The sequence below is a fragment of the Perognathus longimembris genome, chromosome 6 (assembly GCF_023159225.1).
Source record: "Perognathus longimembris pacificus isolate PPM17 chromosome 6, ASM2315922v1, whole genome shotgun sequence".
NCBI classification, from domain to species: Eukaryota; Metazoa; Chordata; class Mammalia; order Rodentia; family Heteromyidae; genus Perognathus; species Perognathus longimembris.
In genome coordinates this window covers 16,873,178-16,885,093 of record NC_063166.1, presented here as the reverse complement: position 1 = coordinate 16,885,093, position 11,916 = coordinate 16,873,178, and the positions used below count along the sequence as shown (strand labels likewise).

The following is an 11,916-nucleotide window of genomic DNA, read 5'->3' as shown; positions in this document are numbered from 1 at the left end:
CTCCATTGTCTTTATTGATTTTTAACCTTTTAGTTAAGGAGAAAAAGATCATAGAAAATTTGGACATGAGAAATACAAAAAAGGAAAAATAGGTGGATGCGTGAACATGGAGTTTGTGTCTAAATTCTAGTCATGATTTCCAGGTCATAGGAATCAAGAAAGGAAGAAAGCTCAGGACCCTGATAGCTCATGCCTGTAATTCTAGCTACATGGTTGGCTGAAATCTGAGGATCACTGTTCAAAGCCACCCTAAGTAAGAAAGTTCATGAGACATGTATCTCCAAATCATCACCAAACACAAAAAAGGAGAAGTGGAATTGGAATTGTGTTTCAAGTGGTAGATTATCAGGCTTGAGCTAGAAATGCTCAAAGACAGCACCCTGATCCTGAGTTCAATCCCCAGGACTGTCAAAGGAAGTGACAGACACTGGTAGGGGGAGAGAGGAGAGAGGGAGAGAGAGAGGGAGAAAGGGAGAGAGAGGGGGAGAGAGAGGGAGAGGAAGTAAAGAAAGGAAGGAGGGAGGGATGGTGGGTGAGAGAGGGAAAGAAGTTAAGGAAAGAAGGAAGAAAGAGAACAAAGGATGGAAATTAGGAAAGAAAGAAGATTAGGCATCTTCCAGAAATAATCTTGTACAATAACACAATTCCCAAACCATTCAATTTACTATGTTAACAGGGAAAAGCAATACACCTGCAAAAATGTCATCTTTACATGTTTGTGCTTTTCAAAAGGCTTTTCCTGGTCCTGTTCATAAAATCCAATGATTTGGAGTAGTCTCATCCAAAGGATGAGATACTTACTGTGTACTTACTGTATACTTACTGGACCTGGAGTTTTAGGAAACATCCTTGTACTTGTGAGACATGTGTATACTTTGGTTATGGGTCCAGAGAAACAAAAACCCATCTACCTTATTCATATTCACCTGGCTGTTTCAAATACAATAATTATTTGTAGCATAGGAGCCAGAAGTAGAATAGCCACAGATCTTTGTTTCATAAACTTCCTAGGTGATGTTGGTTGCAAAACTGTGATTTTTATGGAAAAATTAGCTCAAGGCCTTTCCATCTGTACCATGAGTCTCCTCACCACGGTCCAGGCCATCACCATCAGTCCCAGAACCGCCCTGTGGAGAAAGCTCAGACCACAGACTGCATGGCAAGTTCTTCCCTATCTCCTCCTCATATGGGTCTTGAACTCTCTGATTACCTCCTATTTGCTCCACTATATGACAGCACTCGATAGCATGAACAGCTCCAGAACTGAAGTACAGGAAGGGTATTGTCATATGCATCAATCTAGGCCTTCTCCCTCGTGGCTCTGCAAGATGTGATCTCTCAGAGTCTCATGGGTTGGAGCAGTGGATACATGGCTTTCCATCTGTATAAACATCACAAACGAGTTCTCTACCTTTATAGCTCCAAATTTGAAAATAATTCCAGCCCAGAAATCAGAGCTACTCTAAGCACTTTCATTCTCATGGCTTGTTTTCTTTTTTCCCTTTGGGCAGATTTCATTTCCAGCATCTACCTAGGTTCTATCCTGAGACATGACTGCACAGTACTAAATATGAAGGTACTTCTAGTCCTTGGGTATGCTGGTCTCAGCCCCTTCATCCTGATTAGCAGGAATGCACCTGTTTCTAAGTACTAGAATGTTCACTTAAGAGGGCAAACATTGCTTTCTACATCAATTTCTCCATGAGCCAAAGATTAAGAATTGCTTTGTCCTAAAATTCTACTACATCAGATCAATAATGTTCCTAGACTTCTTTTTATTTTTATGAAATCTAGTTCTAGAAAAATCTAAGATTGAGTCAGAGATTTCAGGATCTTAGCAAGCTTACTTGACTCCCATTCCCATCTTGTAGTTTCTTGCCTGAATGCAAGAAAATATGTCTGCTCCCTCAAATAAGTAGTTTATTTTCCCCCAAACTCCAACTTTTGATCAACCAGATTCTTGTATTAATATTCCATCAAATAAACTTAGTAATCATAATGTAAGGGAAGTTATTTAGTACCTTCTAAGTATCTACCAGAAGCTCTGTAAGGAACAGTGACCATAAAATAAAAATGAAGAAGAAAGATGTTAGAAAATATCCCTTATCTGAGTTGGCTTACAAAACAATAGAGAGCTGATCAATGGGAAAGAAAGAAAGAAAGAGAAAGAAAGAAAGAAAGCAAGAAAGAAAGAAAGAGAGAGAGAGAGAAAGAGAAAGAAAGAAAAAGAAAGAAAGAAAGAAAGAAAGAAAGAAAGAAAGAAAGAAAGAAAGAAAGAAAGAAAGAGAGGGGGCGAGGGAGGGAGGGATAGGAAGGAAGGAAGGAAGGAAGGAAGGAAGGAAGGAAGGAAGGAAGGAAGGGGAGGGAGGGAAGGAGGGAAGGAGGGAGGGAAGGAGGGAGGGAGGGAAAGAAAAAGCAAACAGAAGAACAGGAAGCCAAGCACTGGTAGCTCATGTCTATAATTCTGGCTATTCAGAAAGCTGAGTGAGATGTGAGAATCTTGGTTCAAAGCTAACCCCAGGCAACAAAGTCCAGGAGACTATTAACTCTTTTCTCCAATTAACCACTACTGTGGCTCAAAGTGGTAGAGTGCTAGCCACGAACAAAAGAGCTCATGTACAGCTCCTGACTAAATATAAAAAGAAAGAAGAAAGAAAGATAGAAAGAAAGAAAGAAAGAAAGAAAGAAAGAAAGAAAGAAAGAGAGAGAGAGAGAAAGAAAACACACTGCAGTAGAAGGGATTCAGCTGGCAAGAGTTTGAGGAGAAAAGGTGGTTTGTGCAAAGCTAGGAATGTATTACTGCTGTACATTCTAAATCAAAGATATAGGTAGATACATTACCTTGGGATTTATGTCTAACTTGTAGTTATTTTCAACTCCACGAGAGTGGAGAAAAGGAAAGAAAAAAAACAACAAAGAATGGGCTCTGTCACCTTCTAAGGAAGAACTGAGTATATTTACATAGTTCAGAAATATTTTTTTTCATACTGGTAAAGAGAAATTCACGTGCCTGGAACATGTCATCTTTGTTGGTTTGCCCTCCTCTGAGTGTCTCATTTAGAACTATACATAAAGACAGAAGATGTTTGGTTTCAAAAGCATTAAAGATATTAATCATGGTGAGAAACACTGTATGCCCATTAGAAACACATTCAAGATCATAATGTATGGTCAGGAAATGTCGGGAGCCGAGCTAGTAGCTAAGCTCATCCTGACCTCTGGCTGTGCCGATGTCGCCAAGATGTTGGGAGCCAAACCTGCACCTAGGTTCATTTTCACCTCTGGCTGTGCTGTTACCGCCAGGATATGCTAAAGGCAAAGTCCACAGCCACTGTCAGGAATTGCTTTGTTACCTTGTGTTTACTGTAATCAAATGTTGTAAACTTCAAAGCCTCTTTGTGTTCTGGAATTTTAACAACCCTATGCTATTCCCTGGTTCCAAAACTGCATATAAGCTGGAAGTTAAGAATAAACTGTTGCTGCAGTCTTGAGGTTCAACCTTATGGCTGCAGACCTCCCGTACCCCATCTTTGTCTCTTGTCTTTTTTCTCTTGCCTTATTTTTCCTTTTCCGTATCCCTGCCGTCCCTCAGTCAGGATTTCTGTTCCCCTGCTGGCTGGCCCGGCAGGAGGAAATACCAAGGAATGCACGGAGAGAAACAATACTTTTACGAAGGCCGCTATCTTGGGTTTGAAAACAACGCTCAAGAAGATGCTCCAATGTGTAGCTGGGGTATCTCTGGCACTTCAATCTCTATTGTAGATTTCACAGGTCAGGTAACTGCACCATTGGAGAACACAGCTTCCACTTCAAGTCACTCGTGACACAGCCTTCACGGGAGCACTCGATGTCTTTCCTCAAGCCAAAATCCTGAGGATTCTCTGACGGATGCAAATGTGCATTGGATTCCCAGCACATGAGGACCACCCCCCTGAAGGCAGCAGTGTGTTCTGCTGGCTGAAACCAAGGTGGACAGTTCTCTGACTTTCCAAGGACACCAGAGCTTTCTCTGGAAGTTCAGGAAACTCCCACTGTCACCGGCATCCCCTGGAGGAATCCCAGTGCATCATCTCTGGGGGAAGGCAAGAGTCCACTGCATCTCAGGTACATCTAGAAGGAACACAAAATCTTTTCAGCTGTGTTTTGTTACAGCCTTCTGCTGGCTCCTGATCTGACCTAACAAATAAGTTCAAAGCAGAAACATGTCTTCTGTAAGCAATGCACTGCTCTGTATTGTCAGAGACTATGAGCTGTAGAAAGCAGTTGATGAATGGAAGCTAGGATTCTATTTGTTCCATAAGTCATCTCCTGAGCTTATGATTTTTGAAACTGTCAAGAAGAAGCAACAGCAGCAGGCCCAGCACAGGTCTCTTGAATTTAAATTTCTCTATAGGAAATTTTTTGGTGAGGTAATATGTGTGAGAGTAAGAGATTAAATAAAATTATCTGATCTTTCAACCTAGAACTGTTTTGTTCCTTGTTGGTTCTTATTTATTGGTTTGTTTGTTTTTCAATTAAAAAATTAAAAGCAGATCTGGGAAATGATGTCTCCTGCCTATACATTCAAGCACTTCACAATGCGAAGATTTTAAGATTTCAGATTGAAATCAGCCCTCAGCTGAAAAAAGGAAAAGAAAAGAAAAAAATGTCTGTAAGACATTTTCCAATTAACCAGCATTAAAGCTCAATTGGAAGCCTGATTTAAGTAGTAAAGTGCAGCTATTTAAAAAAAGTTACTGAGAAATAGCTTACAATCTTCAGTTCAAGCCTCATAGAAACAATCCACCAATCAAAAAATTAACCTTAAATATAATTATCTTTAACTTTAGGTAAATACAACTAAATGATGTTTTCACCTATAATAGACTACAAATAATCCTATCATATTTCTGATGTAATAAAGACTTCAAAAAGTTTCATATATGTTCATGTATATAAACACATATTTATAAAACTTATACTGCATTATATAAAAATAAAATTCTAAAGTAGGAAAGCAAATTATGACACTGGAGATATTGGAATGCTCATACATCATTGTGGGAAAAGAAAACACATTTGTAAACAAAGTTGTCAATTACTTTTTTCTGTACCTTTCTGATGGAAAGACAGAGCAAGAGAGAGAGAAAACAACATAATGCACTGCAAATTAATAAACAAATGCAGCTCGGTGCTGAAGGCTCATGCCTGTAATCCTAGGTACTCAAGATGCTAAGATCAAAGGATGGCAGTTTGAAGCTACCCTGAGCAAGAAACTTCCCATGACAGTCTTATCCCCCATGACAGTCTTTTTTTTTTTTTTTCCTCAAATTTTTATTATCAAACTGATGTACAGAGAGGTTACAGTATCATATGTTGGGCGTTGGATACATTTCTTGTACTGTTTGTTGCCTTGTCCCTCACGCCCCCCTCCCTCCCCCCTTTCCCTCCCCCCCCCCAGGTGTTCAGTTCACTTACACCAAACAGTTTTGCAAGTATTGCTTTTGTAGTTAGACTTTCATAATATTTTACATATGACAGGAATTAAATAGACCATTCAAGGTAAAGGTATAGTAAAATGAGCTCACTATAGTTTAAAAACACAACTTAAAAAATTAAAAAGGGGGGATATGGACAGTACCGAGGGGTATGCGACTTCTATGAAACGTCTTTAAAAGTAGCCCTAGCTGTTATTGCAGAAGCACTATTCATTCTTAATGTTTTAATGTTGCCACCAGTAGAAGTTTTGGCCATACTGGGGTACCATTTCTTAGCCCCGCTTTTGTTGAACATGCCACAGGCTGTCTGCACTGGATTGTGGATGGGCTTAGACTGGGTTCCAGGCAAGTTACCCCATGACAGTCTTATCCAGATTTTTATTCAATATTTTACAAAGTAGCAATCCCCATATCTCTCAGAGGTTTCCAATACATTTTATATGCATCCTGTTAATTAAGACGCTATTGGGATTGCAAGTGTGCATCCTCTCTGAAGTAAGGTACTCAGAAAGAACAGCATATTTTGAGGAAGATTTCTGGTGCTTAAAGTAATGGAGAGATCAAGGTGCTTCAATATGTGGATATTGGACAAGGAAAGTGCTGAAAATAAATAAATAAAGGAAAGGTAGGCCCTAGCTTTGTTTCAACTCTATTTTGCTGTATCATAGGAATGAATAAAAAGTACAATAAATGAACATGAGTGGTACTTAATTTTTATGAGTTTTAGTAAAAAATAACCGGAAACAGAAAATAATTTGTATCACAAAGAGCAAGGTTTCTGGAGGTGGTGAAGAGATTGGAAGGTAACCCAGGCTGAGGAAAGGGACTGAGCAAAGTTGGGGAGACTGGAAGAATGCTAAGTCATTCTTGAGAATTTATCCTTTAATTTATTATATTAATCTCAAGATCATTATGTGATTCAAATCTTGTTTCTTTCAAAGAGAAGAAAAGACCATCACAAGCGGGCACCTGGTAGATCCCACCTGTAATCCTAGCTGCTTAGGAAGCTGACATCTGAGGATCCTGGTTTCATGCCATCCCTGGCAGAAAAAGTCCTAAGGAGACACTTATTAACAAATTCACTATGGCAAATAACCACTACAAAACCGGAAATGAAACTGTGGCTCAAAGCACTAGAAAGCAAAACAGGTCAAGGACAACCCTCAGCCCTTGAGTTCAAGTCCCACATCTGTGAAAGAAGGAAGGAAAAAAGAAAAGAAGGAAGGAAGGGAGGATGAGATGGATGGGGAAGAGGAAGGCAGGAAGGCAGGCAGGCAGGAAGGAAATCACACATATATGTCTTCAAATACAGAAAAGCAAGTGCAATGCAAAATGGATTACTGATTCAAAAATAATAGTGCATCAAGTCGATGACAATGAGCTTGTCCCTTGCTACTGGAAAAAATAATGCTATTTTTACCTTGAATTCACATTTATGGCTTTATGTCCACATTTATTTACAATTGTTTGTAACAGGGACTAGAAATAGACTAAATAATACATGGGGGCAATCGTTGCTATTTTTTTTATTATTTTAAATTTGTTTATTAATTGAACACAAATTTTTTGAAAAGGTGTTGTGCAAAAAGGGTACAGTTACATAGTAGGGCAGTGAATACATTTCTTGTGATATCTTACGTCCTGTTTTTCTATCTCTTCTCTAGGTCAGGTAGACATATATACAATATACAATGTATCGCGAACATATACACTAACCACGTGGCCACACCCAAGAAAGTTCACCTAGGGCTTTAAATGTAATGTCGATATTAGACCATATGTCGACAGTAGTCTTATATGAACGTACATACCTAGCTTTTGAGCTATTGTATTCCCCTGAGAGGTCAATTTTTTATCTTTATATGTTGAGTAATTGTTTGGTTTTAGTTACATACTGTTGGGTCGCTGCCCCAATCCTGTGGGGAATACTATTTGACAAGCAGTTTTTGGTTTCCCAGACTTGGTCTCTACTGTCTCTCCATCTCCCTTTGTTAAAAGTCATATATCAGGGAGATCATGCCCCTTTGTTTTCTGTGTTCTAGGCTTGTCTCACTCAACATTATTTGTTCGAGTTCTGACCATTTCCCGGCGAATAACAATATTTCACCATTCCTAATCGCTATGTAGTATTCCATTGTGTATAAGTACCATATTTTTTGGATCCATTCGTCTGTGGAGGGGCATCTGGGTTGTTTCCATATTTTGGCTATTGTGAATTGTGCCGCGATAAACATGGAAGTACAAATGTCTTTTTGATATCTTGGGTTTTGCTGTTTAGGATAGATGCCTAGGAGTGGTATGGCTGGGTCATATGATAGGTCTATATTGAGCTTTTTGAGAAACCTCCATACTGTTCTCCAAAGTGGTTGTACTAATTTGCACTCCCACCAACAATGGAGAAGGGTTCCTCTTTCCCCGCACCCCCTCCAGCATTTGTTGTTGCCTGAGTTCAGAGTATGGGCCATTCTAACTGGGGTGAGGTGGTATCTCAGGGTTGTTTTTATTTGCATTTCCTTTACTAGCAGGGATGTTGAGCATTTCCTCATGTGTTTCTTTGCCATTTTTATATCTTCTCTTGTGAAGTCTCTCTTAAGCTCCTTTGCCCATTTCCTAATAGGTTTATTGGGCTTGGAGGGGCTTAGTTTTTTGAGTTCTCTGTAGATGACAGATATCAGGCCTTTGTCTGTTGCTGTGCTGGTAAATATCCTTTCCCATATCGTTGGCTGTCTTTCTATTTTGGTGGCTATGTCCTTAGCTGTGCAGAAACTTTTTAATTTGTAGTAGTCCCATTTGTCGAGTCTCTCCCCTATTAGTTGTGCCCCTGGGACTCTATTCAGGAAGTTCCTTCCTGTGCCTATAAGTTCTAGCGTCTTTCCTACTCTGTCCTTCAGTAGTTTCAAGGATTCAGGTCTGATATTGAGGTCCTTGATCCATTTTGAGTTGATCTTGGTGCATGGTGATAGGCTTGGGTCTCCTTTGAGTTTTCTGCATATGGCTGCCCAGTTCTCCCAGCACCAGTAGTTGAAGAGGCTATGTTTATTCCATTGTATGTCTTTAGCTCCTTTGTCGAATATCAGCTGACTATAAGAGTGTGGTTTTATTTCTGGGTCTTCAATTCTAATCCATTGGTCTTCCGATCTGTTTTTATACCAATACCATGCTGTTTTTGTTCTGATGGCTCTATAGTAGAGCTTGAAGTCTGGTATTGTGATACCTCCTGCACTGCTTTTTTTGCCTAGAATTGCTTTGGCTATTCTAGGTTTTTTGCTGCTCCATATGAATTTATGGATTGGTTTCTCTATTTCAGTGAAGAATGTGGCTGGGATTTTGATAGGTATTGCATTGAATTTGTATAACAATTTGGGCAATATGGCCATTTTCACTATATTGATTCTGCCTACCCATGAGCATGGGAGATCATTCCATCTCCTTGTGTCTTCTTTGATTTCCCTTATTAGATTTTTATAGTTTTCATTAAATAGGTCCATCACATCCTTGGTTAAGTTGATCCATATGTACTTTATTCTTTTTTTGGCTACTGTAAATGGAATTGTTTCCATAATTTCCTTTTCTGTTTGTATATTGCTGGTGTACAGAAAAGCTGCTGACTTTTGTGGATTGATTTTGTATCCTGCTACTTTGCCAAATTGGTTTATTAGGTGTAGGAGTTTGGGTACTGAGTTTTTTGGGTCCTTCAGATATAAGATCATGTCGTCTGCGAATAGGGATAACTTGATTTCTTCCTTGCCGATGTGGATCCCTTTGATGTCCTCCTCTTGCCTTATTGCTATGGCTAGGGATTCCAGCACTATGTGGAAAAGAAGGGGGGAGAGTGGGCATCATTGTCTTGTTCCTGAGTTTAGGGGGAATGATTTAAGTTTCTCTCCATTTAATATGATATTAGCAGTTGGTCTGTTGTATATGGCTTTTATTGTTTTGAGGAATGTTCCATCTATTCCTGTTCTCTCCAAAGCTTTGAATAGGTATAGATGTCGTATTTTGTCAAAGGCTTTTTGGGCATCGACTGAGATAACAATGTAATTCTTAATTTTAGATCTGTTTATGTGGTGAATTACGTTGATTGATTTACGGATGTTGAACCATCCTTGTGACTGAGGGATGAAGCCCACTTGGTCATGATGTATGATTTTCTTGATCAGTTTCTGGATCCTGTTAGCTAATATTTTATTGAGGAGCTTTGCGTCTGTGTTCATTAGTGCTATTGGTCTGTAGTTCTCTTTTTTTGTTGGGTCTTTGCCTGGTTTGGGAATGAGTATGATATTAGCTTTGTAGAATGAGTTTGGGATTTCTCCCTCTGTTTCTATTTCACGGAAGAGTTTGAGGAGTATTGGTATTAGCTCCTCACTAAAGGTTTTGTAGAATTCGTTGGTGAATCCATCTGGGCCTGGGCTTTTCTTTGTTGGGAGGCTCTTGATTACCCCCTATATCTCACTGTAAGTTATTGGTTTATTTAGTTGATTTATTTCTTCTTGGTTCAGTTTGGGCAGTTTGTACTTCTCTAAGAATTGATCCATTTCTGTAAAATTATTGTTTTTTGCTGAGTAGAGGTTTTGGAAATAGCTCCTTATGATTGTTTGAATATCGTGTGTACTTGTAATTTTTCCGGTGGAGTCCTTGATTTTACGTATATGAGTCTCTTCTTTTTTTTGTAAGTCTTGCAAGGGGTCTGTCAATTTTGTTTATTTTTTTCAAAGAACCAGCTTTTAGTCTTATTTATTTGTTGAATGGTCTTTCTATTTTCAATCAGATTTATCTCTTCTTTAATCTTTGTGATCTCTCCCCTCCTAGTCGTTTTAGATTCTGTCATTTCTTGTTTCTCCAGTTGTTTTAGTTTCATCGTGAGGTTATTCACCTGCTCTGCTTCCATTCTTTTAATGTGAGTGCTGAGGGCAATGATCTTGCCCCTCAGTACTGCCTTAGCTGTGTCCCATAGGTTTCTTTGTGATGTGTTTTCATTGTCATTGTGGCTTATGAATTCATTGATTTCATCTTTAATTTGGTCTGTGGCCCAAGTGTTGGATAGCAGTGTGGGGTTTAGCCTCCAAGAGTGTGTATAGCCTCTGTGGTCTCCTTTGTTGTTGAGGGTTACCTTTAATCCACTGTGATCAGATATAATACATGGGATGATGTCAATACTTTTGTATTTGCTGAGGTTCTTTGTGTGGGCTATGACGTGGTCTATTTTGGAATATGATCCATGGGCTGCTGAAAAGAAGGTGTATTGGGTCTCTGTAGGGTGGAAGGTTCTATATAGGTCTGTTAGATCCATTTGGTAAATGGTGTTACTTAGGTCCTCAGCTCCCTTGCTAATCCTCTGGGTGTTGGATCTGTCTTTTGGAGAGAGTGGGATATTAAAGTCACCCACTATGATTGTGTTTGCGTCTATCTTGTTCTGTAATTCTGTGAGAATTTGCTTGACATATGTAGGTCCTCTTTTTTTCAGTGAGTATACATTTATCACCGTGATGTCTTGATTCTGGAATTTTCCTTGTATTAATATGTAGTGTCCTTCTTTGTCTTTTTGAGTTGATTTTAATGAGAAGTCCAGCTTGTCTGAGATCAGGATGGCTACACCTGCCATTTTGGTGGGTGCATTTGCTTGGTAGATCTTGCTCCATCCTTTCATTCGAAGCCTGTTTTTGTCCCTTGCTGTAAGGTGGCAAGGTAGACAGCAGATGTCAACTTTTTCTTTGGGAATCCATTCTGCCAGTCTACTCCTCTTTATCGGGGAGTTTAAACCATTTATATTTAGAGAGATCAAGGATAAGGGTGTTTTTTCTCCTTCCATTTTCTTGTTGGGCTGTTTTTTCCTCTTTTTTTTTTTCTTGCCTTTAGTGAGCTGTTCTTTCTGATGGACTTTGGCTATTGTAGTTTCTTTCTGATTCTGTCTGTGTGTCTTTTACGATCTCTGTTGGGTGGGGCTCCCCTCTTAGAATTCGCTGTAGGGCTGGTTTTTTTATTCACATACTCCTTTAGCTCCTCTTTGGTGTGGAAAGATCTGGTTTTCCCTTCGAATGTGAACTCCAATTTCGCTGGATATTTGATCCGAGGTTGCAAATTGTTAGTCTGAAGTACTTGGATGGTGTTCTTCCACTCACTTCATGCTTGGTAAGTTTGTGTGTATAAGTCAGATGTTATTCGAATCCTCTTCCCATTATAGAATGTTTCTTTCTTCACTTTGGCTGAATTCAGAATTTGCTCTTTAATCTTGAGGTCTGTAGTCTTAAATATTATGTGCCTTGGGGTGGCTTTTCTGGGGTCTGGCCTGCCAGGTGTCCTATAGGCTTCGATTACCTGGATGGGGTCCCCTGTGAGATTGGGGAAGTTTTCTGCAATAACTTTATTGAGAACATGTTTAAGCCCTCTGCTCTGGTATTCGGCTCCTTCTTCTATTCCAGTTATGCGCAGATTATATCTC

The 11,916-nt window shown here is 39.4% G+C and overlaps 1 protein-coding gene across 1 annotated transcript; it reads left to right on the top strand.

Moving 5' to 3' along the window:
* The first annotated feature begins 788 nt into the window (after positions 1-788).
* LOC125353624 (putative vomeronasal receptor-like protein 4) lies at positions 789-1,654 on the top strand. The gene is given in 2 exon segments (XM_048349297.1): positions 789-1,299; positions 1,302-1,654. Coding segments are annotated over 2 exon segments (864 nt in total).
* The last annotated feature ends 10,262 nt before the right edge of the window (positions 1,655-11,916 follow it).